Below are 27,399 nucleotides of genomic sequence, written 5' to 3' on the forward strand. Positions count from 1 at the left end.
AAGAAAAAAACTCGTACTTTCAAATGAAAATGTCAACACCTAGCCTGAGTGAAATAATTAAATGGCATCCATATTTCCATACCTCATCATTTGAGGACAACAAATACTTGTGCTGAAGTCATCCCCCATGGAAAGAACGCTTCCTTTCTCACAGGATGTTGAACAATTACCACAGATTAGAGTACTGCTATCACGGTTCCCTAAGCACGTAATCTTGTACACTGATGAAAAAATAATGCAGTCCTGGTTGGTCTTTTTACCCATAATAAAGAGAAGATATAAACACCATACCCATGCAAGAAGTAACAGATTTCTTTTCACTGTTCCACAGTATCCTAACATCCCCACAATGATAAGGAAACAGCAAACAGCAATCATGACTGGATGAACCACAGGAAAATAAGTCAAGATGACAGCCTCCTCTACCCTGAAAGAAGAACAATAATGTCACGTTATACATAAAATAGAACCAAAATGCACCCAAGACATAGTACAAGACACAACTGAGATTCATGTTAATAATCCTTTAAATCATCATGTCTCAAAGCTGATGACTGTATCGCTATTTTCAAAATCACTGCACTACCACTGACTTGCTTGCTTGTCTTATTTTTGTTGTTTTGTTTAGTTTTTTATACAAGTGGTAGCACTTCTACCTCCACTCATTTAAAACATAAGATAGGGGTCCCCAGGGGCACTTGGTTGGCTCAGTCAGTTAAGCATCTGACTCTTGATCTCAGCTCAGGTCTTGATCTCAGGGTAATGAGTTCAAGTCTTGCACTTGGTTCTATAGTGGGCATGAAGCCTACTTAAAAAAAAAAAAAGAGGTCCCCAATAAGAAGTCAATCTCTTATTTGCTCTGAAGCTTTAGCCTGAGGAAAACACACAGGCCCCACTGAGAAGAATCTCCCTCCTCTTCTCTGATCTGGAAATCCACATGCAGCACTTTCTCTGCTCGGCAACTAATCTTTACCCCCAGTGTGAAACACTGCTATGTAAAAGGAAATTAATCTATATTAAAAGAAAGAGGAAGGAAGATGATTTTTGCTAGAAAACTTTATTGCTATGAAAAAAATCATTAACTAGAACCATACTAGTAAGAGTAATAATAACAAAAAATTAGACATTACTGTATACTAAGCTCCACTTTGTTTAGGACTTCACAAAATCTATCTCAGTTAATCCTTCTGACATTTCAGAGTGGTATACGCGACAGTCCCCATTCAGAGATGAAGAAATGGAGACTGGGAGAGGTTAAGTAACTTGCTTTTTGTGATGTTACTGGATCAACCTTTTGAAATTTGAGAAGACAATGGCAATGCTGAGTTTGGTTTTCCTTAGCTGAGGGATATGAAGGTAGGAAGGTGTTGGCAGTGATTTTCCTACAGAAAAATAGCTACGCTGTCCTTTTCATGCAAATGTGACACAGCTGACCCACTCTCCAGAGGACAGCAAACTGATATTAGCATACCCAGAAGTTTTCTCTGGGACAGTGGCATACCTTAATGAGAATGCTAGAAGATGTAACAAAGTTTATTGATTGTGGAAGAGTACTACCGTCTAAACGGGCAAAGTTACTTAGAAACTAGGGTCTAAGAAAACCTGATGAAAGAAATCAATCATTAATTATAAAGCTTACCTTGTTTCTGCAGTTAACGTCAGAACATTATTTAGGTAGTCCCTCATCCAAGCAGAAACTGCCAACACACTGATGGACATTAACTGGAAAGAAAAAAAAACCAAACTGGTTACCAAGGATTTATGCAACATTCTCTGCAAGATTAACAATTTTAAAAATTAAGGATTTTTTGTTACATAACCATTATGCTTTTTTCCCTACATGGCTGGTTCCGGGTTCAAGACAGGATTTGCACAGGATAAAGAGGCCACTGAATGACTAAACTATCAGATGTACAAGATGAGCCTAAAACACGTCATATGCAATAGCAAGGAAGCAATGAAATCCATACGACTCATATTGCCAAGAAAGTCACAGGAGCTAACTTGAAAGGGCTTCCATTAGCTAAAGTCGAACAATTGGAGCACCAAAATAATAATAATAATAATAATGATGATGATAATGATAAATGCAATGCTTTGAAATATCACATGCTAAAATCTATGAATTCATATAATACTTAAAACTCACCTGTCACCTTTGTAAGGACGGTGGATACTCATTATTCAGAAAACTGGTAAGAATTAAACATTTATCCTACCTTTCCTGTACAAAGGAAAGAACTGAAGACTTCATGAAAGTTCTTATAGAAGAATTTCTGCTAATACATGCAGAAAGCATAATAGAGTATCACTATTTAACAACCTCACTGAAATAATGGATCTCTAGGCAAAGATCCTCAGCAACTGCCCAAATTATCAGGTTAGTAGTTCTCAGTCCTGTCTGTACATCAAAATCACTTAAGACTCTTAAAAAAAAAAAAAAAAGTACTGAGCCCAGAATCACCCTGGAAAAATTATTGAAAGTGGGGCGGAGGCACGAGAAATGTGTAAGGTTCCACAAATGTTCTAATATGTAGTTAGGAGTGCAAACTGTGACACGTGAAAAGGCTAGCTTCTAGAAAGGAGAAATCAAGTGGAAGAAAAAAATGCCATACCCCACTGCTTAGTTTTAGTGCTATAAAGAAAAGACAATGTGTCCCCCAACGTGATACAATCGGAAGCACACAGGGATGACTTTGAAGTATTTTTACCGAAAAGTCAACCTGAATCTAACCCAGCCTCCACCTCTAATTATCAGTTTATAGGAAATACAGGGACTAGATTTAAATTTGTTAAACACCACCATGGGGATGCAATCAGCAAAATTGAGAATATGAGAAATTTCACAGCACAAATGATCCAATTTCTTCAATTAAAAAAAACTGGCCAAGTGGAAAAAAAGAAGGAAGGAGAAACTATTACAAATTAAAAGAAATTTAAGGGATTACCCAATGCAATATGTTGACCTGATCCTGATTCAAACAAAACAATCACAGAGACATCCATGAGATGGCTGGGGATATTTTCACTGACTGGATATTTGAAAATGTTAAGAAATTATTGTTTTAGATATGACAGTGGTACGAAGATTTTTTAAAGGATCCTTATCTTTTAGAGATATATGCTGAATGGTTAAATAAATAATCATAATGCATAGGATTTAGTTGGGAAGTGGAGATTATGTTGACAATTGGGTAATAGGTAATTAAGGATTACTTATATTGTGTTTTTGACTTTTGTCTATATTTTAAATTGTCCACAGGTTTTTTTTTAAAGTAACTATATAGAACATGTTCAAAACGAGTCTTCCTAGGAAAAGTCTTCAACTTTTCAAAAAGTTGAAGGTTAACCCCTAACCCTCTCCTATTTAGATGGATTTATTTTTCTAAAGTGTGCCTTCTACTTATGTTCTTAAGCACCATATAGTGAAAATTAACTTAATTTGATTTTTAATAATTTCTGTCATCTTAGTGAACATCGATTACCATTATGCATCATAGATTTAGCTTTAAATTCATTAAATAATGAATATACAAGACAGGAATGAGTCTGTACTGACTGAGTCAAGCAGTGGTCATGAAAATGCTTTCTGGATAAAGGCTCAAAGGCAAACAGAACATGTAGAGCTCTATGACCTCTGGTACAGGGAAGTATGGCTACCTGCTCGGAAAATCAGGTAGTGAATTTGCTCATTCTTCATTCAGTGACTGAATACTGAAGTGACTGAATACATTCAGTGACTGAACATTGACTCAATACCTACTATCTGCCTCATACTATTTGTGCTAGATTTAGAGACCCCACAATAAATAAGAGATGCGAGATCCCAGCCTTTGGGAAGCTTCTTGTGGGACACAAGGAATAAACAGATAAAGCAGATAATAAAGACTATAAAGAGTACCATGAAGCACAGAAAAATGAAGTAATCTGTTCAAGGTCTTACAGGTTCTCAGTGGCAGAACCAAGATTCAAATTCAGGCCATTGGTCTTTGGAACTTAAGGCTTAGTCGCCAACTGCCTTCCAAATTTAGAAATGACCATATCAGGGCACCCGGGTGGCTCAGTGGGTTCAGCGTCCAATAGGCTCAGGTCATGATCTCACGGTTCTTGAGTTCCAGCCTGAGGCTGCTTCAGATTCTCTGTCTCCTTCTCTCTCTCTGCCCCTTCCTTACTGGTGCGTGTGCACATGTGTGCGCTCACTCTCTCTCTCTCTCTCAAAAATAAATAAACATTTAAAAAATGAATGTATCTATTTCCACAGTGAGGAGACTAGCCTGCACAGCATGCAGGGATCTTTTTTTTTAAAGGGAGGGATAACATGGGGGTCAGTCTGTACTTGACAGGCTAAGTCTGAATGTCTTAACTATATCCTTTGGGGAATAGAGTCTCAGGAGTCATGGCCTAAAACAGATTATGAATCCTGGGACCACAGCTCAGCAAAGAATGAAGCTAGTTATTACTATCCTCTTTTCTGTTAGGAATAAAAAGACTGTAAAAGTAAAAACTAATAAAAGTTACCCCGTGGGTCAGCCACAGTTTATTAATCATGCTTCTAGCTTCTGTGAATTTGATGCTTTAACATCTGTTCTACATGTTCAAGCCAGACACACCTTGGTCGGAACAAACTGATAATGTGCCTGAGCCACCTTGCCTTGGCCTCCTGCCCTCCACCACCCTTGAGAAGAGGTCTTCTCCCAGGTTCACACTTGTCATTTTCAAATAAAAACCAACCATTCCAGACCCCACACCCCAAACACCTCTTTTATTGCTCTCTCTCTCACTCTGGGCCACTCTACACCTGCCATAAACATGCCAAGGTCCAGGTGCCAGACAACCAGGGACAGCCCCTATACTCCAGAGGCTGCTGAAATTAGTTAAAGTAGCCAATCCAGACCCTACTTACTTTGTCTTGCCCATTTCTTCTTGATGTAGCCACAATGCAAGTACTTGCCCAGTCCCTTTCTCTCTGCCTTGTGATGGACCCCAGTACTTCCCCCTTGGCCCTCGTGATGAGGCATGTACTCTCTCTCTCAGGATCTGTAAGTATAATAAACTATCTTTTCAGTGGTAGTCATCTGATCTTTTGACTTCTCCATAGCTAAATAATAATAGAACCTATTAAAACACACAGGGCTAGCAGGGCACCATGGACTACTTGATTATATCTAAGGCTGCATGCTCTTCCTCTACTTGACTTGTATGTGGCCTTTTAAATACCTTGTAAGTTTCACGGGAGCCAGAAAATTCTATTAATGTGATAGTTTATTTACATCAAATTCTTGTGCAATTACAAATAATTCTCTCCTCTCTTTATCATTCTTTAAAGTAATAACTGATCTTGGTTTCTCCATCTTCGAATTTCTTACTGGCTGTTTAGCCAATTTTCAGTATCTAAGCTCTGAGACAGGTGTCAATAAATTATCAGATTCTTCATTTTGGTATAGTGTATCATCAGTGGTTGTCATCATACACATTCTTCCATTTATAACAAAAAATGTGTATATCTTTTAAGTGGCATATTCCAAAACATTTCTAACAGGGTAGATTTGGTTAAGTGCCTGGGTTTTGAAGTAATTCTTCCATTCAAAAATACATATTGATCAACTGCTCTTGGCCAGGTCCTTTGTGATGTGGTAGAGACACATGGATGGGCAGGAAAAGGCATCATCTCTATTCTGTGGTGAAATTTACTAAGAGAACACACCTTAATCAACCCATCAAAGACATAAATGTGTAGCTGCAAACTGTAATAAATTCTGGGGAGGAATAATACTGGTTGCTATAAGAATCCTATTTGTAGTGCCTGACCTATTCCATGGAGTCAAAGGGACTTCTCTCAGAAAGCTGAGATCTGAAGGAGAATTACACAAGTTCATTACAGAAAGAGCAGTTGGAAAGTACATTCCAGCCAGAAGGAACAGCGAAGATCCCAGGATGGAAGGCTGCACGACATGTTCAAGGAAGGGAAACTGGCATGTGGTAAGAATGGAAAGCCAAGCAGGGACCAGAATACATGGTCTCAGAGGCCATTTAAGGCACATAGTCTTGGCCATAATGGCTATAAGAAGCCATTGAATCAAAAAGCTTTGGTTTGAATTCCACCTGTGCTCCTTTTCAGTTATATGACTTTGGGTGTCACTGAATCTTTCCTAAGCCTATTTCCTCAAATACAAACTGTTAGGAAAATAAGACCGACTTCACAGAGGATTTATGCAATGAAAAGACAGACTAGGATTCTTATATATATTACCTACTACTATCTCAAGTCACTTTTGACCTCAGGGCTTTCTCTTAATCTTTCTCAGTCAGCTTAAGACAAAAGGCAACGCCTAGATTAGTTCAGAAATGGAATCTTCAGATATTTGAAGGTCTGGCACATGGATGAGGAAGAAAGCTCTGTGATATAGCTATCTATTGCATTGCATGGCCATTCTCAGTTTTGACATCTCTGAGAAGGTACTCATTTCCATTCCTCTCGAAACCTGCGTGTCCCTCCCACTGTGTTTCCTATCTCAGTAAATGGTATAATCAACGCTTCAATCACATAAACTGGCAACTGGGCAGACAGCCTGAACCTCTCCCTCTTCCTCAGTTCTCCATCTAATTATTTTCACGTCCTACAGATAGTTCCTGCACCACGGCTGGTGAATTCCTCCCCCCTTCCTGCCACTTCTGGCTAGTTCAGGGCCTCAATCTCTTGCCAGGTAATTACAATCACCTTCTAATGAACTTTCCAGCTCACAGAGTCCACCTCATACTCACCCTTCAGTTAGCTTTAGGAAACACAGATTGAGTTCTTCTGCTTATACAGCTCCCACAGCTGCCCTGAGGGGGGCCTTCCCAGCTCTGGCTTCCACTACCCCCAACTCTTTCCTAGAGAGTCAAGTTTAAACGCTTCAGCAGGGCACAGAGGCCCTCTTCAGTCACCTTTAAAGGATCTCTTCAATCCGTTCCCTGCCTGCTCCTTCCCATACACATTCTGTACTCAGACACAAAAAGCTGCCTGTACTTCTCCAGCAATGCACCATGCAGATCCCCCCAAGCCTCTATGTCTTTGCCCATGAAGTTCCTTCCCAATGCACCCTGCCCCAGCCTTCCCAACCTCCCCAGCAGAGCAACTCAACCTTGCCCTTTGAGACCAGCTCAAACAGCTAGCATATAAAGATGTTCTCCCAACTCCCTCCTTACCCTCTGGGACAGACTTCACAGAGCAATTATCTATTGTTTCCTATTTTCACCCACCCATCTCATTCCACAGACCACTGCCTAGAGCCCAACCACACAGCAGAGTACCAGGCCCAGCAGTGAGGCCCAACAGATATTAGATGAAATGAATGCGACAATGATTAAACTAAAGGGAGGCAATTTCAACTTGCTAGATGAGCTAAGCAAAATGAGGAGATGCTTCAAGAAGAACTAAGCTTTCTACCACTGGAAGTTTTCCAGTAGAGAGATGCCTGCTGAATTACAAGATCAAAGATTTATATATCAGGTCAGAAGCTGGTTTAAGTGTTCTCAAGCGTCCTTTAAACTACAAGCTTCTACTTGACTCTACTGTTCTTTTGCACAGTAGTTACCCAAGCATTGCAGCTGTGCCCAGAACATTAGTCAAAATAAATAATATCAATACAAAGCCCTATCTTATGGCGAACAAGCAACTCTGAGAATAAAACTGCTTTTTATTATGACATTATTTCTAGCTGCATTAAATGTCTGGAAACAGTTTCATTCTCAAAGAGTGATTTTACTCACTGGGGTTGAGAAAATCATAGCAGTGAACAACATAGAGTGCATGCTGTAGCAGGGAACAAAGCTAAAAGGAGATGAGGTCACCTCAATACAAATCGTGCTATTAAATCTACAAGCACAAATAGTCCAAGCAATTCAGGACCCCTTCCTAATAACAGCATTTTCTACTAGGTTTCCAAATAAAAATAAAATAATTCTTCAACTGTCATTCATTATGATTAAATTCCTAGGAGCACTATAATTATCATATGTAACTAGGCATATAGCTCCTTACATTTTCTCCAATATTGCCAAATATCATTTGTAGTTGAAGAAAATGCTTAGAAAATAACCCAAATACTACTCTAGAGAAATATGCTTGATCTACTACTTAGCAGGACATTTGCCACATTCTGTCTTGAAAAACATTTAGAAAATGCTAGCTCTCAACAAATACTTGTACATATGAAATTTGCTATTGCTGGAGATATATTCTGGGTTTGTTCAAATCTAATTATGTAAAAATAAGTATTGAATCAAGTTGTTTTCTCAATCAGAATTTTACATGTATGCAGAGTCCCTAAACTTATTATGAAATGTATGCCTTTGGTTTCCACCAAATAATAAGGGCCTAGTCATAAGACAGACTTTCTAATTCCTTCAACTGTCTGCCATCCATAATCTATACTCTCATTTAAGAGAGCAGTTCAAGGCTCTCTTGCAGAAGTTTAAGGCTGACAGATGTTTAAAACCATCTACCTTAACTTTACTTTTTATGTCAAATCTGGTAGCAAAGAGCAGAATGCAGGAGAGAGATGGGGAATTTAGTTACAGTTCTATCTCTGCAGAGAACTTGGACAAGTAATTCAAACTTCTGGAACCTTTGTTTATCCTGAAAATGGAGAATTGAACTAGGTGCTTTTAAAATTCCCTTTGTCTTGGGGCGTCTGGGTGGCTCAGCCAGTGGGTTAAGTGTCCAACTTCAGCTCAGGTCATAATCTCACGGTTTGTGGGTTCAAGTTCCGCGTTGGGCTCTGTGCTGACTGCTCGGAGCCTGGGGCCTGCTTCGGATTCTGTGTCTCCTTTCCCTCTGCCCCTCACCTGCTTGCACTCTGTCTCTCTCTCTCTCTCTCTCTCTCTCTCTCTCAAACATAAATAAACACTAAAATTTTTTTTTAATTGCCTTAGTCTTAAAAAAAGGTTTGAAATAGTTATTTACTGAAACATGAAGTTAAATCAAGTCTTGATTATTTGGAGGCTGGCAGGCCAAGGTCAGTACTATTCTGCTCTGCCACAAGGACATGTCCCGAAAAATCCCCCACACCCCTCTCCAAAGTGTGGTCCTTATGAACCATGCGATGGCTCATCTTTGCTCAGTTGGGGCCACACTGTATGAAAAACATGTACCAGCTTTGCCCCTGAGACTAAAGCTTATTTAATATTTATTTTTAAAAAGAACTAACGTTTGTCGGAAAGCTCTCCCCTAGTCACTAGAATTAAAGAAAACTTCAAGGACTTTCAGAGTATAAAGTTAGGGGTAACAATTTAAAAAGTTGTATTTTTATATGACTACATAAATGCCATGTGAATACAAATGTCTACTTGCCAAGAATCTCTGTAGGGTCTGCCATGGGTCAAACACCTAAGGTTCACTACATATGGCCAAGGAAAAAGAAACAGGACATTAACCTTCTGTTATTTCATTTGCCCTGCATATATCCCAAAAGTATGAACTGGATTCCCTGTCCACTTTTAAGGTTTTCTTTTATAAGTTTCTTTTCTTAGTTCACTAGAGTAGTTCCTCTCTGTTGCTACTATCTTTAGTAATGGTAGGTGAAAAACAATGGCTCTTATCTGCCAGTGAGAAATGGGGCTTAAAAACTACAGATGGGAAATTATATTTTTAGAAAATAATAAGCAAACATATTTGATAAATGTTAAGTGCTCACCAACTTCAAGAACTTCCAAAGACAACCATATTTATCCATAGTTGTAATAGCAGAAAATTATCATCTATGAATGGCAAGCATTCATATCATAAAGCCACAGAAGTTGTCTTTAAAATGGAGGAAAGCTTTCATTTACTCAAATAATATGCCATTTAAATAGTAAAAGTGGGATAAAACTGAAGTGAAAATAGCTCATTTCCTTGCTCCTTTGTGGCCAGAATGTGAATCATGGTTTCAAAAGAGCTCTTGGGGCAGTTCACCCACGTGCACCGTGTCCCATGTGACCTCTCCCATTACAAACCCACAACACTCATGACAAACCTAGAAGGTCCAATATCTGTGTGCCAGCTCCCCTACAGCTATACCGGGATTGCGCTTCTTCAGAATGTGGAAGGGCCACTCAACAGATGACACATCAAAGTCACTGGATCCATGGCAATGGAGAGAAGCAGTGCATTTGTGATCTTGAATTGTTTCCTCTTAGACATATCTCTGCCTCACATTTAGAAAAATACTCAGGATGTACTTTAAAAACACACACACAAAGCACTCTGATTTCCAACTCTCAGAACAGCAAAGCAAAATTCTATACGTCCTCAGTTAAGATTTTAGTTTTCTTTTCCCTAAAATCCTTCTGGATACAGGAGGAAAGATGGTAGCAACATAGTAGAAATAGGGAAGGTATGGCGTGGGGGGACGATTTAAAATGTAAAATGAGGAGTAAAAGGCTTCAGCTTTGAGCCCAGAGGTAAAGAGGGCAGGTTTCTCAATCCTGCAAAACTAGAGGCAAGAATAATCCCCTCTCCATACTCAGGATGTGAAGTGTGATGTAAGAAGTTGGGCTCATATGCTACACTGGTTTGTTCTGCTTCTAATCTCAATGAGAACTGAACACAAGGACTAAAGCCTTGCTCCTCAATACGTGAAGCCCCCGCCACACTCAATCAGACTCTGTATTCTAACAAGACGCCGGGGGGATTCGTAGGCACACGCAGGTGAGAAACGCTGCTCTGGAGGACTTGTTAGGAGTTGGATAGCTTATCCCTTCCTACTGAGGGTGTTTACCTCTCCACTGCAAATACATTCACCCCCATTTCCAGTCCTACAACTTCTATCACACTTGGAGAAGAAGTTTGAACTTTGAGTCCCTGTTCTGCCACTCACTAGCAAGTTACTGAACTTCTCTGAACAACCTTTCTCTACCCAAAAAAAGAAACAAACAATTTTCCAAAGCCGTTGTGAGAATTAGATGAGACAGTAGTGCAAGAATGCCCAGGAATGTGCCCAGCACAAGGCTGAAAACTACATCTGACTCAGTAAGAAAACACAAGATCTGCAAACATTGTTTTAGCACTGAAAGAATAATGCCGATTCTCCCAAAGTTGATATACATCGCATACAATTCCAACAAAAATCCCAACAGATAATTTTAATTATATCAAATAAGCTTAAAGTCCACTGGGAAAAAGAAACCCTGACTAAAACAAGAAAGGCAGGTGCTTTGAAAGAACAGAAGAACAGAAGAAAGAGTATATAAAATCTTATTTAAAACAGCCTATAAAAATTTGTTGAACTGTTGTATAGTAACAGCATAAATGAAATCAATGGACAAACAATAGACAAACCTAAATGGTAAATATGACATACTTACTGAATATGAATTATAAAATGAAATAACATATATGAAATATATACGTGTCTAAAGAAAATGATGCTCATGCTCATTGGAGAAGAGAGGAAATAAAAAACAAAGCAACAGTAAAATAACACTTTAAACCTTTCAAACCGACAAAAATTTCAAAGTGCCCTAACACCAACAAGATGGCAATAAATATTTGTGTGCATATAATGGGGTCTATCGGTGTTCTTCTTTCTAGGGAACAAATTCCCCGGGCGGGATTTCTGGGTCAAGGAAACGTAGTAGTGGTAGCAGTATTAATCCCAGGAATAACAATTGCTGCTATTACCACCACAGGGGTTCCTTTGAGTGAGCACTCCACCTCCTGATAATCTACTTGAGCGTCATTACTGTAGTAACAGCGGTAACAAACACAAGTACTACTACCTACTGTTACTGCCACCACATAGATAGCACATTTAGGCACCACTGTTCAAACCCCGTGTGTACATTAACTCTAATCCTCAGGACAACGCTAGACAAGAGGAACTATCATTCCTATTTCACAGGCTAGGAGACTGAAGCACTAAATGTGACTGGCAAACGGAAGAAGAACTGTATAAATATTAGCTCTTTTGTTGTCTTCTGTATCACATAGCCTCCCACAAAGCAATCCCACTCCTGCCACTTGAACCCGCATGAGAAAAAAACCATTTTAACAAAAATATATTGTGAATATACATATAAATGTACACGAATGGGTGTATGCGGACAGGTATGAGTAAATACATCTTTGTACAAAATTTTAAAAGATACAGAGGTTAACACGGATTATTTTGTTGGAGGGGAAGTTGGCAGAAGAAGAGGGCTGGAGAAAGGGGGAAGGGATCTCAATAAATAAATAAAATACACCCACAGAAAATGAGAAGGCTGAGGTACAGGATAACAGCAAAGACATGACATTTTACATTTTGGGGTGCTAGAAAGAGCCCTGGAGGAATTTAAGAAATAGGTTTTTTGAAGCAAATTCAGTAGTCGGAAGAGCAATATTTTTGTTCAGTGATTGAGGTTTTTTTCCTCCCACATAATACAGATTATTAAGAAAATTTCCAAATCATTGTTCTTTGGACAACAAAAGTCCTAGTAATTTCAAGACTGAGAACACAGTAATCATTCACGTAACGGCACTCTCCGGGAGCGAGAAAGCTGAGTTCTGCTACAGGAACCGTCACCATCAGGCCATCTGACCTCTGACCAGTCACTAACCTACACTTCGTTTTCTCATTCACAAAGTAAGGAAGTTCAACCAAGTCGACTTTAAATTCCCTTTTAGTTATAAAAGTGTGATGATTCTATAATTAAAAAGCATAAAGTAGAAAAGTGAAAAACCAGTAAATTGAAGTGATAATTACCACACATTTAAAAAAAAACACACAAAGTTCAAAATCTTAGTAACTTTATAGCTAAGTAGGTGATTTAATGATCCATTGAAAAAACGTACATATTTAGAATTAACATCTGCAATGAGATCAATTAGTGATTTTACGTTCCCAAGTGGTGAATTTAACTATGCAATGATTTTTAATTCTCATGTAGAAAAAAAAAAAAGTTGCCAACTTAGATATCTTTTCAGATTACTCACAGAAGAAAGGCTTAATTTGTCACTTCAAAATGGAGCCACCCGTAGGGACTAGTCGAAACCAAAATGTCATCCTCTAGAGACCACTTGCACTAGCCTTATGAAAGGAGGCTGGTCAATGCCAGCCAGTCGGCCAGATAAATAAATCACACATTAAAATTTCTAACAGAAAATTTTGAATATAAGTTATTAATAGAATACAAAATTGGCAAAAATTTACTTGCTTAAGGATGACAACTTCTTGAAGCAACATTAAAAGTTTTAATTTTTATATTTTCCTCATAAATTTTATAAATAATAATGTGATTTATTAATAACACTTAATGAAAACTTATGCCTGGGCGCAAAGCATAGAAAGTCACTAGCTCATACAGCATAAAGATTTCCATGAGCTTGTTAAATTTTATGTATTTTATTTCCTTAAATGGTTATGGGATTTTCCAAAAGCATACACAAAATTCCTTAAAACTTTGCCAACTTAGAAATAGTTACATGAAAACCACCTTTTCAGCCTGGATGGAATCTCTACCGGTAGAAAAATCTACCCAGTCTTTCAATAGGCTATCTATGTATGAATTCTCACGAAAACATAGTAAGACTGCTTTACGCCAACCAGATTTTATAGGCTAGGATGACGTAAGGAAAGCTTGGACAGTTATCTGAAATTCCTGAAAACAAGCAGTTCCCTAAGTAGTGTGCCATAATTTTCTTATCTGCAAGCACAAGCACGTGCATTTATTTATATCCCTAGCTTAACTTCAAGTCTAATTTTACTCCCACCAGTATCCAGGCGTCGATTTCTTTTTTCTAATTACAAATGGCACTTCAGCTAGATCAAAGGCATTTTAAGGTCAAAATGGACTTCTCTGAAAAATAGAGGGTGTGATCCTCTGTAATTAATTAATGTTTAGCCATGCCCTTTGGCGCATTAAGTGGTGGCTGGAGGAGACCGAGTCCAGCCGTCCCCACCTGTTGGTGCAGTGGAACTGTTTGACTTACCCAAAAGAGCAGATTGAGGGCATAGAGAAGGCAGCGTAGGCACTTCACGGAATCTTCTCTGGCCATTGTGAGCCCCGTATGGGAGAAGCCCCATCCTTTCACCACATCCTACTCTCACCGGCAAAGTAGCTGCGGTCTGCAGGGGGCGGGGAGAACAGGGCACTTCTCATCACCGCGCTCCTCGCCCCCGCCCTCCCGCCCCGCAGCCCACCCCTCCTCTGCAGCTCTCAGCTGGGTCCCGAGTCCGGCCCGAAGCCTAGGTCATTTGAGACATCGCTTCATCGAAAATCATTTGTTAAAGTTGTAACTGTAACCTCAACTCCCCTAAAGTTCCAAACCGGCTTCAGATAACACCTGCTGAGAAGAGAAAAGATTGACTCCCGGATGAATGAAGGCACACAGTAAACTCCCGTTCTCGGGGGACGCGCGGCGGTGTCCTCTGCATTCTGATGAGACGCTCTGGAAAACGTCCCTCAGTCCGCGCCCCTCCCGGGGGGGGGACAGCTCAGCTCGGAACCGTCCCGAAGGTTGGAAACCGCACTACCCCCGGGAGACGTCACCGGCGCCGCCGGCGAGTCCGCGGGTGCGAGCGTCCCCCGCATTAGGACAGCTCCCAGGCCCCCCAGCTCTCCGCACCCTCCACCCCACCCCGCCGCGCGAGTGTGAACAGGGGGCACTGGGAGGGGGGAGCGAGGCGCTGAGCTGGGATTCCGCCCCGCGACTAGGGTTTCTCGGGGAGAACGTGAGAAATGGTGCTCCGGCCCGGAATGATGGATTAGCCGGGGGCGGGGGCGGGGAGGGGCGCGGGGGAATTAGGGCCGGTGCAGCTGTGCAGACGCCGGGTTAGTCACTCACGGCCCCCTCCCCCGGCCGCGGCCGCGACCCCGCGCCGCCGGAGCAGCACAAAGCCGAGCGCGGTCCCCCGCCCCGCCACCGCGTCCGCGCGCCCCCGGCAGGGCGCGGGTGGGGGGTGGGGGAGCGCCGGCGGCGGGGGAGCCCCACCGCCAGCCTCTAAGTAGTTTAGCACACAGCGCCGGGGACAGCCGCCGGCGGGCTGGCGGGACGGCCGGCTGGGGAGACGGGAGACGTGCGGCCACTCACCGTCGGCGCTGGGCTCCGCGCCCCACTCCCGCCGGGGGACGGTGGCGGACGCACTGCGGGGGCTCATCGGGGCAGGGACGCTCCTCCCGGAGAGCCAGAGGGCTGCATTGGCTCAAGGAGGAGACGCTTCCTTCTCTTCCTCTCCCCCGCCGCCGCCGTCGCCGCCTCCTGGGAAAAAGAAAAAAAAAAAAAAAAAAAGAGTCCTGGGCAGCAGTTGCTGGAAAGTCTCTGTTAAGCCACCTCCCAGCGCCTCTGTCCCTCCCAAGTCCTCGCCAAGTCCGGACGAGGCAGCGGCGGCAGCCAGGGCCAGCTGCACAAACTCTCAGCGCATGCTCCGGCCGCTGGCTGCCCGGGTTGGATCCGAGTGGGTGTTTCTTGTCCCTTCACCCGGAGTGAGCCCCTCGAAGGGACGCCTCACCTCTATGAGACGCGGCCCAGAAAGAGAGAAAACGTATGCACTGCGGGGAAGTCCGCGCAGTAACCCCCTTTAAAATGGTGGTGTCCGAGGAGGGGAGGCTGGGTTATAACCATAGGGAAACAGGCTTTTATTATATGAAAATATTTGTGTTTGAGAAGGGGGGGCGAAGGAGTGGCCCAACCCAATTCCTGCAATGAGAAACTAGTTTTCACAACCTTTCTGGAACCACCTCCTGTGATTTGTCACTAACATGGTGCCCTATGATCCTTCTTATTGCTTTGTTGCCCTCCTGATTTAAAATTTAAAAAATAAAAATAAAAATAAAATTGACAAAAATGAAAAGATTTCTTTCCAACTTCCATGGTGCACTGACAGCATTTGTGTAAACACCAGAGTAAACGTGTCCGGATCTGATATCCAGAATAGAAAGAAAGAACATTTTTAACTCTTTCACAAGTAACCCAAAGGTTCCAAAATTTTCTCCCAATAAGATTGTCTGAGTTTTAACCGGGTGTTTTATCTTTTTATTTACTTTTTTAATGTTTTTATTTATTGTTGAGACAGAGAGAAACAGAGCATGAGCAGGGGAGGGGCAGAGAGAGAGGGAGACACAGAATCTGAAGCAGGATCCAGGCTCCGAGCTGTCAGCACAGAGCCCGATGCGGGGCTTGAACCCACGGACTGTGAGATCACGACTTGAGCTGAAGTGGGATGCTTAACCCACTGAGCCACCCAGGAGCCCCTGGGTGATTTATCTTGAATTGTGTGAAGAGTAACGGGTCTTTAAATTTGTTTTTAAACTAGAAATTCAGGAAGTATTAAAGTAATAATAGGAGACTATCTTTCCAAAGTACCTTTCCTTTGGGAAGTAAGAAGTTTCACACTTAAAAAAAAAAAAATCACTCAATCATAGTTTCCATATAAAACGTTGATGTTTTGTGCCCCATGATAGTTCACATTTCTATGATTACTTTTGTGCACATTGTGTGGCAAATAAAACTAGACTAACAAATACAAACTCCATGAAACACAAGCAACATTTTGGGGAAAACCTCATAATGGAAGTCCTCCTTAAATTTCTTTAGGGGAAAAAGAAGAAGTTTGCAGTGCTGTGTCTATCATCTCCTGTCTGGAGTCAGTAGCCACATGACCAGAGTGACGATGAGACACATGCTCTCATTTGGGTAGAAGTAAAACCAAGACTAAAAGAGAAGCTGAGAGTTCCAGGTTAGGGTCAGGAAAATTCTTGGTAAGCAAGTCACTAAACCAAATGTAAGGTAGCAAGCCCAAAAGAGCACAAAATAGCCATCCACACAAAAGACGAAGAAAAACATGCAGTAGTCCATCAGATGACTCTACTCTGGCAATAAAGTATCTCCTGGAATCGTGGATAAGAGAAAAGAAACCTATTTTTTTTTATCCTCTAGCAGTTTCTGTGCAAATCAGGATGGACCCCAGTCCTTAGCAGGGGACTACTGAGAATCTTGCCATCTGAACACTGTTGGTGTCACACATTCCTGTGAGAGGCAGAACCATCCCCACGTTGAGGGGCGTCTATGACTGCCATTATAACTAACAAAAAGGAGTGCAAAGAATTCCCATGTCACTGAACACAGCTCCCCCTCTATTTTGAGAAAGCAGTAAGGTTGCCTTTTCATAATTCATAAACTTTTAAGGGCCCTAGAATAAAAAAATTTTGGAGGACAGTGCCTTAGAAGTATATACACCCCACCTCCTTTTGATAAATAAGGAATATGGAACCAAGAGAAGTTAAGGAAACTGCTTAGTGTTACACCTCAGGCTAAATCAAATTCCAAACTACAATCCAGAATCATAATTTTTGAGCACGCTAGTTCAGCGATTCTCAAAAGTGCTGTACCTTTGAATCAGTTGGAGAGCTTTGAAAAAATCCTTAATGCTTAAGCCTTATCCCATACCAATTAAATCAGAATCTCTGCAGATGTGGCCTAAGCATCTAGACTTTTCAAAGTTCCCAAGTTAATTTTACTCTGCAGTCAAGTTTGAAAACCATTGCGACTAGTGATTTACAGATGCCTGAAAACCAGCAAAGGAGTCTCTTCAGGTTTCGTTGGACCAAATCCCTCATCTGTGAGCTGATAAATTGGGGTTAATATCCCCATTTTTCAAGTTAGGTAGAAAACAGAGCTGCTATAATATACCTGGTAAATGGTCATCAGTCTGGGAGTCAATACTTCAGGAGAGGAGTCCTCAATACCTTTGAGACATTGCGGTACTAGGCAGTTCTGACTGTTTAAACCTGACCCCACCTCCCTTTATCTTATATCCCTCAACTTTAGTTCTGCTTTTTTTTTTTTTCAACGTTTATTTATTTTTGGGACAGAGAGAGACAGAGCATGAACGGGGAAGGGGCAGAGAGAGAGGGAGACACAGAATCAGAAACAGGCTCCAGGCTCTGAGCCATCAGCCCAGAGCCCGACGCGGGGCTCGAACTCACGGACTGCGAGATCGTGACCTGGCTGAAGTCGGACGCTTAACCGACTGCGCCACCCAGGCGCCCCAAGTTCTGCTTTGTAGTGTCCACAGCACCAGCAGTCCTCCCATCTGGCAGCCGTCAGCTTCTTAAGGGCAGCGGCTCTTCCCTCCTTCTCCAAATATTTTCTTCATCAGGATTATAGGAGCACGGTAAGACTTGACATCACAGCTGCCATTCTGTGGGCTCTATATTTTTCTCTGTGAGAATAACTTCTTTTGCGCACGAAAAGGAAGATAGAAAAAGTATCAAAATGGCATGATGACTTGAATACAGAATAACCCATTAGAAAGATTGTATGGTCTATGCATTGCCCATGAGGTAGGAACCCAATTCCGTGGCCATTTATGCTCATTGTATACCTTTTGGGTGTGTGGAATGCACTGTGCCACATGCTGAAGATACTAAAAAAGAGATGGGTCTCTATCCTCCAAGGAAAGGCAAAATTATTCTTCTTAGTTTAGGTACTAACAACAGCTATAATTTATGAACAATCTAATATGTGCCAGTTTCAGAGTCAGGAGTAAAACTCAGCTAGGGGCAGCTGGGTGGCTCAGTCTGTTAAGCATCCGACTTTCAACTTCCGCCCAGGTTATGATTTCACAGTGCGTTAGTTAGAGCCCCACATTGGGCTCTCTGCTGTCAGCACAGAGCCTGCTTCAGATCCTCTGTTTCCCTCTTTCTTTGCCCCTCTCCCAGTTGCGCACACCCCTGCGTGTGTGTGTGTGTGTGTGTGTGTGTGTGTGTGTGCGCGCGCGCGCGCGCGCGCGCGCGCGCGCGGGCGCTCTCTCTCTCTCTCTCTCTCTCAAAAAAACAAGTATTTAAAAAGAATTTTAACAGCGCCTTGGTAGCTCAGTCAGTTAAGCGTCCGACTTTGGCTCAGGTCATGATATCAGGATGTGTGGGTTCGAGCCCCGCATTGGGCTCTGCGTTGACAGCTCAGAGCTTGCAGTCTGCTTCAGATTCTGTGTCTCCTTCTCCCTCTGTCCCTCCCCTGCTCACATTCTGTCTGTCTGTCTGTCTCTCTCTATCTGTCTCAAAAATAAACATTAAAATTTTTAAAAAATATATTGAAGAAAACCACTCACCTATACAGTACAAGGTTCTCACACCACAAAGCATCTCATTTGTCCACATCTTACTGCACTCACTCTGCTCAGGTTTGTGCAGAGGGAAGAAGCAGCATCAGTACTTGTTTGGATGAATGAGTTTCTATTGCTTCTTAGTATAATATTCTTACAAGTGCACCTAAGAGAGTTCTTAGCAATCAATACAAGAAAGAGAGTTAATATGTTCGAAGTAATATGTACCTGACATGAATGGTGCTTCTCAAAATGTATATTAATTCTTCATAACTACATACTGAAATACTGAAACTCAGATGGTAGATTTCTATTGCCCCAAATAGGTGGTAAGTAAAGAAATGGAGACTTTAGGATCTCTTTCTACAGTTAATCTGCATTAAAATAATATTTCAAATCATGGTAAGGTTTCATTGACAAGACTCAAGAAAAAAGTATTTTAGACACTTTTACCAGTTCTAGAGAATATGAGCCTGAATTCCAAATATGTATACTCAAAGTATAACTCGTCACTCTATTTCACATTTTTACCTCTGAAAGAGCATAGCCAATAGGACCGGAGGAAAGCCTTTCATCACCAAACCAGGTAAACTGCTCTCAGCAGCAAGTTTAATGTTGACAAATAAAATACAAGGTGTCCAGTTAGATCAGAATTTCAGATAAACAACAAATCATGGATGTCCCAAATATTGCATGGGACAAATACCACATTAAGCATATGTATATATACTGAAAAATTATTCATCATTTATCTGAAATTCAAACTTAACTCTGCAAGCTACATTTTTATTTGCTAACTGGCAACCCTCTGCAAGCTAGAAAATTCAACCAAAAGTGCCACAAGAGTAAGGATATAAGTAAATTCATTATTTCGCATAACAATAAGACCAAAAGTAGCATTGTCCACTCGACAATGATATCAAAGAATAAATTCTTTTTCCACCTTGCTCTTCTGATCCACGCAAGGTGTAAGCTCTTGTCCTTTGGCTTCCTTTTCTCATGATTGCAAGATGGCTGTGCAAATCCAGGCATTGTATTCAGTTACTACTTCTTCTAGAGGAGGAAGAAACTATTACCTTCCATGGGTCTCCCTTAGGATCAAGAAAGCCTCTCCCAAAAATTTTGTAGGAGGTCATCCCTGGTGATTCATTGCCTAGAACCCCGTGTCATACTCATGTATGCATCAATTATTGGCAAGGTCTACGAATCTGCTGTGGCTAATTTAAAGCAGTTGCAATGCACTCCCTGTGTCTGGGGCAACTCTTCTCTGAAGCACATGGCCAAACAGAGGACAGATAACTGAACAGGGGCGGATTTCTGCCTGAACTTTGAGTGGAGAAAAGAATGGATGCTACCATCTTCTCTCCTGTTCAGTACTAAAACAACCCAGCTGTCAGCCAACTGTTTCTTGGCACTACTCGGCAAGGCCCTTGGCTACTGAGAGAACCACCGAAGCAGGAACATATCGGCAACGGCAAAGGATCTTAAGAAAACTCCATCGCATCATTTCCATCTCATGATGAAATCTTACATCCTGCACCCATACTTGCCTTTGTACACCACACTATTGATTATAGGATTGCCTCAGTCAGAACCCTCATAAAAACCCCTAGAAGACTTTCCTCTGAAAGTTTATCCAAACCCAGCCTCTGTACAAAGTTCAGAGATTTGGATACATTTCACCAGCCAGCATTGGTGCAAAGAATCCATTCCTATTCGATAAATATTTATTGAAATGTTACTGCAAACTCAGAACTCTGATGGGAGTTCTAATGTAATTTTGACTCTCAAAGAATTTACAACTTCATTAGCATACTTCCTGTTCAGAAAGCAGAATTTATACAATTTAAGAACTCTTTCCCTTTGCAAGAAGTCTTAATTCACAGTTCTTTGAAACACGCTGTACAGGTTCCATTTACAAACAGCTGCTAAAGCCTACCTTTCTTACAAAGATCCCCCAGGAAATATTCTATTATTCCACATTAGCTCCTGGCAATGCCCACAATGAAACAACTAGGAGGAAGATAGTTACCATGAATATTAGACATTTGTCTTCATCTGCTGCCCCTTCTAATCCACTGGCAGTGCTTTAAAGCTTTCAGGTTTGCCCAAAAGTGCATTAATAAAACCTTTATTTATTTACACTAGGTAAAAGTGTTTAATTTTAGAAATCATTTTCTAAAATAATGAGCTAATACAAACTCACTAATGACCTCATCCTACCATGTATAGACCAACCATTTTATGTAACCAAAAAAAAAAAAACAAAAAAAAAACGTGATTTTGTGGTTAGAATTCAGCTTTTACAAAAGGTTACATTGCAACTAGGACTTTCTATTCCTATGTTATTATTTGTATGTATGTGTATTGGGTATAACTGTATATGGCACACTAGAGATGTAGTAATTTTTCATTTCATATTTAATAGCATGAACGCATAGAGGATTGACCAATGAATAATAAAAAAAAAACCTAATGTCTCCGCTTCGATGATGATCCATTTTGTTCATTGCAAAGAACTGACAATTGCCATTATGTTTTATTATATTTGCATTGTCAGTATTCTTTCTTAAGAAGCAGTATTAAATGACTTCTATTCATGGTAATAATAAAGGAAGAGATGCCATGTCAGGGACATAAAACATCCATGTATAACGTATACAGTTAGTTTTTTAAACATACAAGCATCTCTATCATTTTAATGCCTTTCTTAGTCTATCATCACAACTGACTTAAAAAAAAAGATTCGGAAGATAATATGTTTGATTTAGCAAACTTACATGTATTTTCCCAAATGACTTGCAGGAATGAAATTATGTGGGGTTTTTTGGTGTAAGTTTTACACTGATGGTGTTTTATGATCCACCATCACATTAGCACTGGGTCATGGGGAAGAATCTTTCTAGGCCTGCCAAAGTGGAGACAAGTTGGTTCCCTCTCCAGGGAAGGTGGCCTAAAACATAGCAGCAGCCAACGTAGGTTGCAAGGGTGACCATATGTTAACTTAATTAACTAGGTCCCAACAGCCATTCCTTGGATCAGACGTAAAAGCTGAGCCCATAGCAGCCAAAACCTTACATTACTTAGGTGTACTCTGTTTCTTGATCTTTACTTTCTTTTACTGTTCCCAACTTGCACATATACCAGCAGCATCATAAATCACGTCCCCTCTTCCCTCCCTTCCACAACCTCCCTATTCAGGCTAGTGTTGCCAGCTATCCCATGAACTGATCATGTTTGTTACACATCCACAGTCTTACAAACGTGCCTCATTCAGTTATGGGAGTGGGCAGGGATGGCCAGAACCTAAAAACTAGAGCAATCAATTAGGGTGTGACTGGAACTGGAGTGAAGACCCATCAAAAGGCAATGTAAATTCAGGCAGCCGAGCGGAACTAAGTATGAGGGGAATGTGCTGGCAAGCGCGAGGTGGAAATCTAGCAGGAATACAGATGGCAGCATCGGAGAAGCCCAGCAAATGGGAAGAGGCAGGTGCCCTGGCAGACAAACGGAAGTCAGGGGCACAGGAGTTGGGCAGCAAAAAAGCATGGAAAGCTTCACAAAATCAAGGAAAGCTGCCCTCCCTGTCAAGGTGATTTAATCCTTCTCTGCCAAGGCCCCGGCAGGGAGGCTGGTCCGGCCGATGAACGCAGTTCTTAGAAACGCAAGATTCGAGAGCAAGAACCACAGTCCCAGAGAAATGCCTCTAGTCCCTAGTTTTAAGAGTCATCATGTTAAGATTAGAAAAGTTTGTGGTTTCCAGATTAAGGAAGATCCTAAATGCTGGGCAGAGGAGTTTGCACTTAACTCGGAAGCAATGACAGCCACAAAAGGATTTTGATATGGGCAGAAGAACAACAGAAGGAACCTACCTCAGGGGTTTTGAAGTCAGCCCTGGATTTGAATGCTCCCTTCACCGTATGCTGGTAATGTGATAATGAGCAGATGTCCTTACCTCCATAGGCCTCAGTCTCCTTATCTGTGTACCTTCCTCTTAAAATGGTCATGAGCATTATGTAAGGTGTGAGTGACCTAAATTTAGCGGGGTCACACTGTCCTTTGATGTTTAAATAGAATAGGTTGAGCCTCCTTCCCACATGCAGTGGATAAACTCGTTCTCCTCGCACAATCCCTCTGAGGATTATTTGGATGAAAAAGAAGGGGACACACTTCTTCTAGAGTTCTGAATCAATTTATGGATCATCTTGTCATCCCATGCATGCTATTCTTTTCTCTGAAGGACGGCAGCCTTCAAGAAAAGATTCCTTCCCTCTCAAAGTATGGCCAGCACAAGCCTACACTCGTAGTTGCCTTTGACTGAAGTCTCAGAGAGTGGGAAGGGATTTCTGTAGGAGCACCACGTACAACTCAAAAACAAATATTAGCAATTGTCTGGTTACTCTAGAACCACTTATTTGTTCCTTGTTGCCTTTCTCTGAAGTTTTCACGTTGACTGATACTCCTCTTACCTGTTCTTCTCTCTCACTGCTTATACTCCAGCCTCAAATTCCTGGTAACTTCTCATGCAGACGACAAAGCTATCTATTTTGTTTTACAGTCGACTTTGAAACTATGCCCCAGACGTCTCAGCTTTCACACAATTCTCTCCCTGAGCGACGTTCTGGTGTGAGGCAACTGTGAAGAGATTCATGGATCTCATGAAGATACAGTGGACTGTGGACAGCTAGTTTTCAGAAGAGAACCCGCGATGATGACAGTTTTGGGGAGTCATTTTGGGATCGGAACAAATATCAAACACTGACCTCAGAAACTATTGCTTTCAAAAATCACATTTTGATTGGATGACTTTGTAGAGGAATATATGCCCAGGGACATTGTTGAAAACAATACCAGAACTGGCAGGCACTTAGTGGAATTTACCAGCTGGCTGCGGTCAGGGAAAGAGTAGAAGAGAACTCTACCAGTGCCACAGTCACCCCAGGGTGGCTGTGGCACACCCCACACTGTGCCTCCTTGAGGAATAATATCGGAGGCTTAACACCAAGTGGGGGAAATGGGATTTCACCAAAATAATCCAGCCGATCACTAAACAAATAAACAACCGAATAACAATAACATGCCCCAAAGTGGGAGGGAGCAGCCGGTACCTAGAGTTGCTCCAATATATTATCTAAAATGTCTGGTTTCCGACCAAAAAAATTGAGGCCTGAAAAGAAACCGGAAGGTATGACTCACATACCAGAAAAAAAAGCAGACAACAGCAGCTGCCTGACAGTGACCTGATGCCGGATCTCACAGAAAAAGAGTTCAAAGTAGACCTTATAAATATGTTCACAGCACCAAAGAAAGTATGACTGAAGAAGAAAAGGAAGGCATGATGGCGGTATCACATCACATAGATAATATGAGTAAAAAGATCCAAATTATAAAAAATAACCCAATGTTGCTGTATGTGCTAGACCCAATAACACAATTTATATTTATAAGAGCATTTTATATAAACAGTTATATGTATGTATGTATATATATAAAACCATTCAGTATGTATAATTATATGTGTGTAAAGTGTATTGTTGGGCCTAGAACACACAGAAATGTCATATAATTGTAATATACTGGTCAATGACAGCACAAAGGAGGTGGGTAAGATCAAGGCTATAATGGGCTACAGGAAATGACTATAGGTGATAAAGTAATAATCATATAAAATAGAAAAAGGAAGAGAAAGAAAGAAAGGGAGGAGGGAAGGAAAGAAGGAAGGATGGAAGGAAGGAAGGAAGGAAGGAAGGCAGGAAGGAAGGAAGGAAGGAAGGAAGGAAGGAAGGAAGGAAGGAAGGAAGGAAGGAAGGAAGAAGGGAGGGAAGGGGGGAAGGAGAGAAGGAGAAGAGAATTCCCCATCTGCCTCATCAAAGACAATGATGCCAACTCCTATCTTCTTTAGCAGATGCTCGCCATATGCCTGATGCCCCTCTTCTGCAGGCTCAACCCAAGTCTGGTGCAGAGACAACCCTGATATTGTGATCCAGATGCCGTAACAAGACAGGAGAGCCTATTTGCTGCCAGGGCTTCCAAGAGTCTCTCTGTCCCCCAGTTGCAGCCTATCCTTATTGGCTCTATTGCTCCAGTACTAACTACAGGTTCCGGCTTCTGCGTTTCCTACCTGACATTGCAATTTAGAATTATATTTAGAATCAGAAATCCTTCCCCAAACCCCATCTTCTTGGTTAGGCCTTAGTACTCTTCTTAACCTCTCCTTCCAGAGGCTAGATCTTGCTCCCTATGTTTCATTTGCTTTCTTACTTTTCTGGGACCTGTTGGGATCGGACCCTTAAACCATCACAGTGTTACATCCTGCTTAACTTGGGGTTTTCTTGATGTTATGTACCATCAGCCCCACCCCACCACCCTCCATACTTACACACACACACACACACACACACACACACACACACACACACACACAAGATGTTGGAGCTTCTTAGTTACAAAAACCAGCAGGAAGCAAGTTTCCTGCCTGACCCTTCAGACATGTACCTCAAGTCCAAGAGCTGGGGCACTGTCTCAGCCCTTTCCTATACTGGCCTGTAGGGATTGCTATGGTTTTTGTGTCTGTATTTGTTTTGCCTAAACACCTTTGACTTTTAACAGTGAATGCACTAAAGTGTCCTCAGCGCTGATGTCACAGCTTATGTAAATAAGCAGGTTATTAGCTTCTCTGCTAGGTGAGTTTGTAACATAACTTCCTGTCGCCTCACTGTCAGACTGGTTTTTGCTGGTTCGTTTGTTATTTTTTGCTAGTCAATGTGTGCCTGCAACAAGCTCCATAGCCCTCCCTCCCCCCCCCCCCATCCCCTGCTCTCTTTCTTACCAAAAGCAAAGGAACAAATTTTCTAATTTACTCTGGGCAGAAAATCAGAAGAACCAAAATGATGCAACTGAACTCGGAATCAGAGGAAATATACTCCAATGAGACTCTAGAAAAGTCCCTGAGAGCTTAAGTATAAGGATTTTGTGATGTCTGTGTTTGCATGAGGATTTAATGCAAGCATCGTATGTATGGTTGTGTATTTTCATGTTTTTACTCATCTGTGTTCTGTACAGTTAAGGTTCTAAGATCAGTGGCTTCTGGTCATGAAAGTACTACCACATTAACTTTTGGGGGAAAAAAAGACTCTGGGAAAATATGTGAAGGGAATTTTACTTTTAGCAGATTACAATATTTCTGAGTCTAATTTTGTATCTGAGCTTACTACACACTTATGTAGTGGGTGAAATGACCACTGAACTGGGAAGTAGAAGACTGAGGTTCAAATCCAGATTCTTCCTGAGCCAGGAAACCTAGAGTTGTTTAATGGTTCTCCATCTAGAGAGATAAGAAAAAATCTAACCTAGTTAATTTTAATGTCATAGTTCCAACTTTGAACAGTTCAACCACATTTCTGTCCTTCCTACTTCTGACAAAAGTTACTACCCATAGTAAATTTTTTAGAGGCAAAACATTCATGACCTTACATCCCTTTCTTAAACCTAAACACTAAGTGCTGATATGGGTGGATGTCCCTCAATTCTATTGACAGCAATTGTTGCGTAATTTGATATTATTATGACAAATCGCATCCTAGTTGTTAAGGTTCAAAGTTAGGTTTACGATATTAGTTTACATACTATTTTTGATTTAAAAAAACAAAAATAATCTCCTGTTTGTAAGAGATCTTTAGAAACAGTCTTTGTGTTATATAAACCAAATACTCACGTCTCCTCTAGGTGTATTTAGGCTTTATGGGTGTTAAATTTGCTTTTTTTCTTATTCTTCTTTTGTCTTTCAACTTGGAAGATGGCTGTGATTGAACCATACAGTTGTATTATGTATCCACATTCATACTTAGTCCTGTAATGTTTTGTTCATTGGACATTCATAGTAGACATAATTGTACTTTATAAATCTGTGTTAATTGGTAGCTACTAATTTCCTCTGTTAATTCAGATTCAAGACCATAAATCATGATGCATTTAACCTACCATTCTTTCATGTATAGGATAAAAATGACAATGTGATATGATTTGTATGACTTGACAGTAGTCATCACAAAATAATTAGTACATTAGTAATCAGTGATAGCTCAGTACAAGTACAGTTGAGATTCTCAATTGAATAGAATGGGGGGAAAGGTGGTTTTCAAAAGACATGTTTTCTGCTAAAACTAACAGTAGTGCCAAGTGTTTTAGAAATTTTTGCAATGCAGATAATAAAACTGCAGTGAATTGGACTAGAAATATCAAACTCATTTCATATAACTGGCTTGTTCTGAAGTCAGACTCCCCACTTTGCACCAGGCATCCTCTACATGAATACTGAAAAAGAAACACTTCACTCGCCCTGATGAATGCAACA

At 41.2% G+C, this 27,399-nt stretch overlaps 1 protein-coding gene across 2 annotated transcripts in view; it reads right to left on the reverse strand.

Moving 5' to 3' along the window:
* The window catches only part of TSPAN12 (tetraspanin 12), a 73,410-nt gene extending 50,406 nt beyond the window's left edge, over positions 1-23,004 (reverse strand). The window contains exons 1-5 of one of the 2 annotated variants that reach the window (XM_045052647.1): positions 22,919-23,004; positions 15,035-15,202; positions 13,934-14,069; positions 1,640-1,722; positions 292-427 (exon numbers count right to left, since the gene is read on the reverse strand). In XM_045052647.1, coding sequence (XP_044908582.1) covers positions 292-427; positions 1,640-1,722; positions 13,934-13,999 — 285 coding nt within the window. In that variant the 5' untranslated portion in view covers positions 14,000-14,069; positions 15,035-15,202; positions 22,919-23,004. Of the gene's footprint in view, positions 1-291; positions 428-1,639; positions 1,723-13,933; positions 14,070-15,034; positions 15,203-15,452; positions 15,597-22,918 lie in introns of those variants that run through there. The other variant, XM_023250517.2, reaches the window with a different exon arrangement.
* Positions 23,005-27,399: the final 4,395 nt, after the last annotated feature.

The sequence above is a fragment of the Felis catus genome, chromosome A2 (assembly GCF_018350175.1).
Source record: "Felis catus isolate Fca126 chromosome A2, F.catus_Fca126_mat1.0, whole genome shotgun sequence".
In the NCBI taxonomy this organism is placed as follows: domain Eukaryota; kingdom Metazoa; phylum Chordata; class Mammalia; order Carnivora; family Felidae; genus Felis; species Felis catus.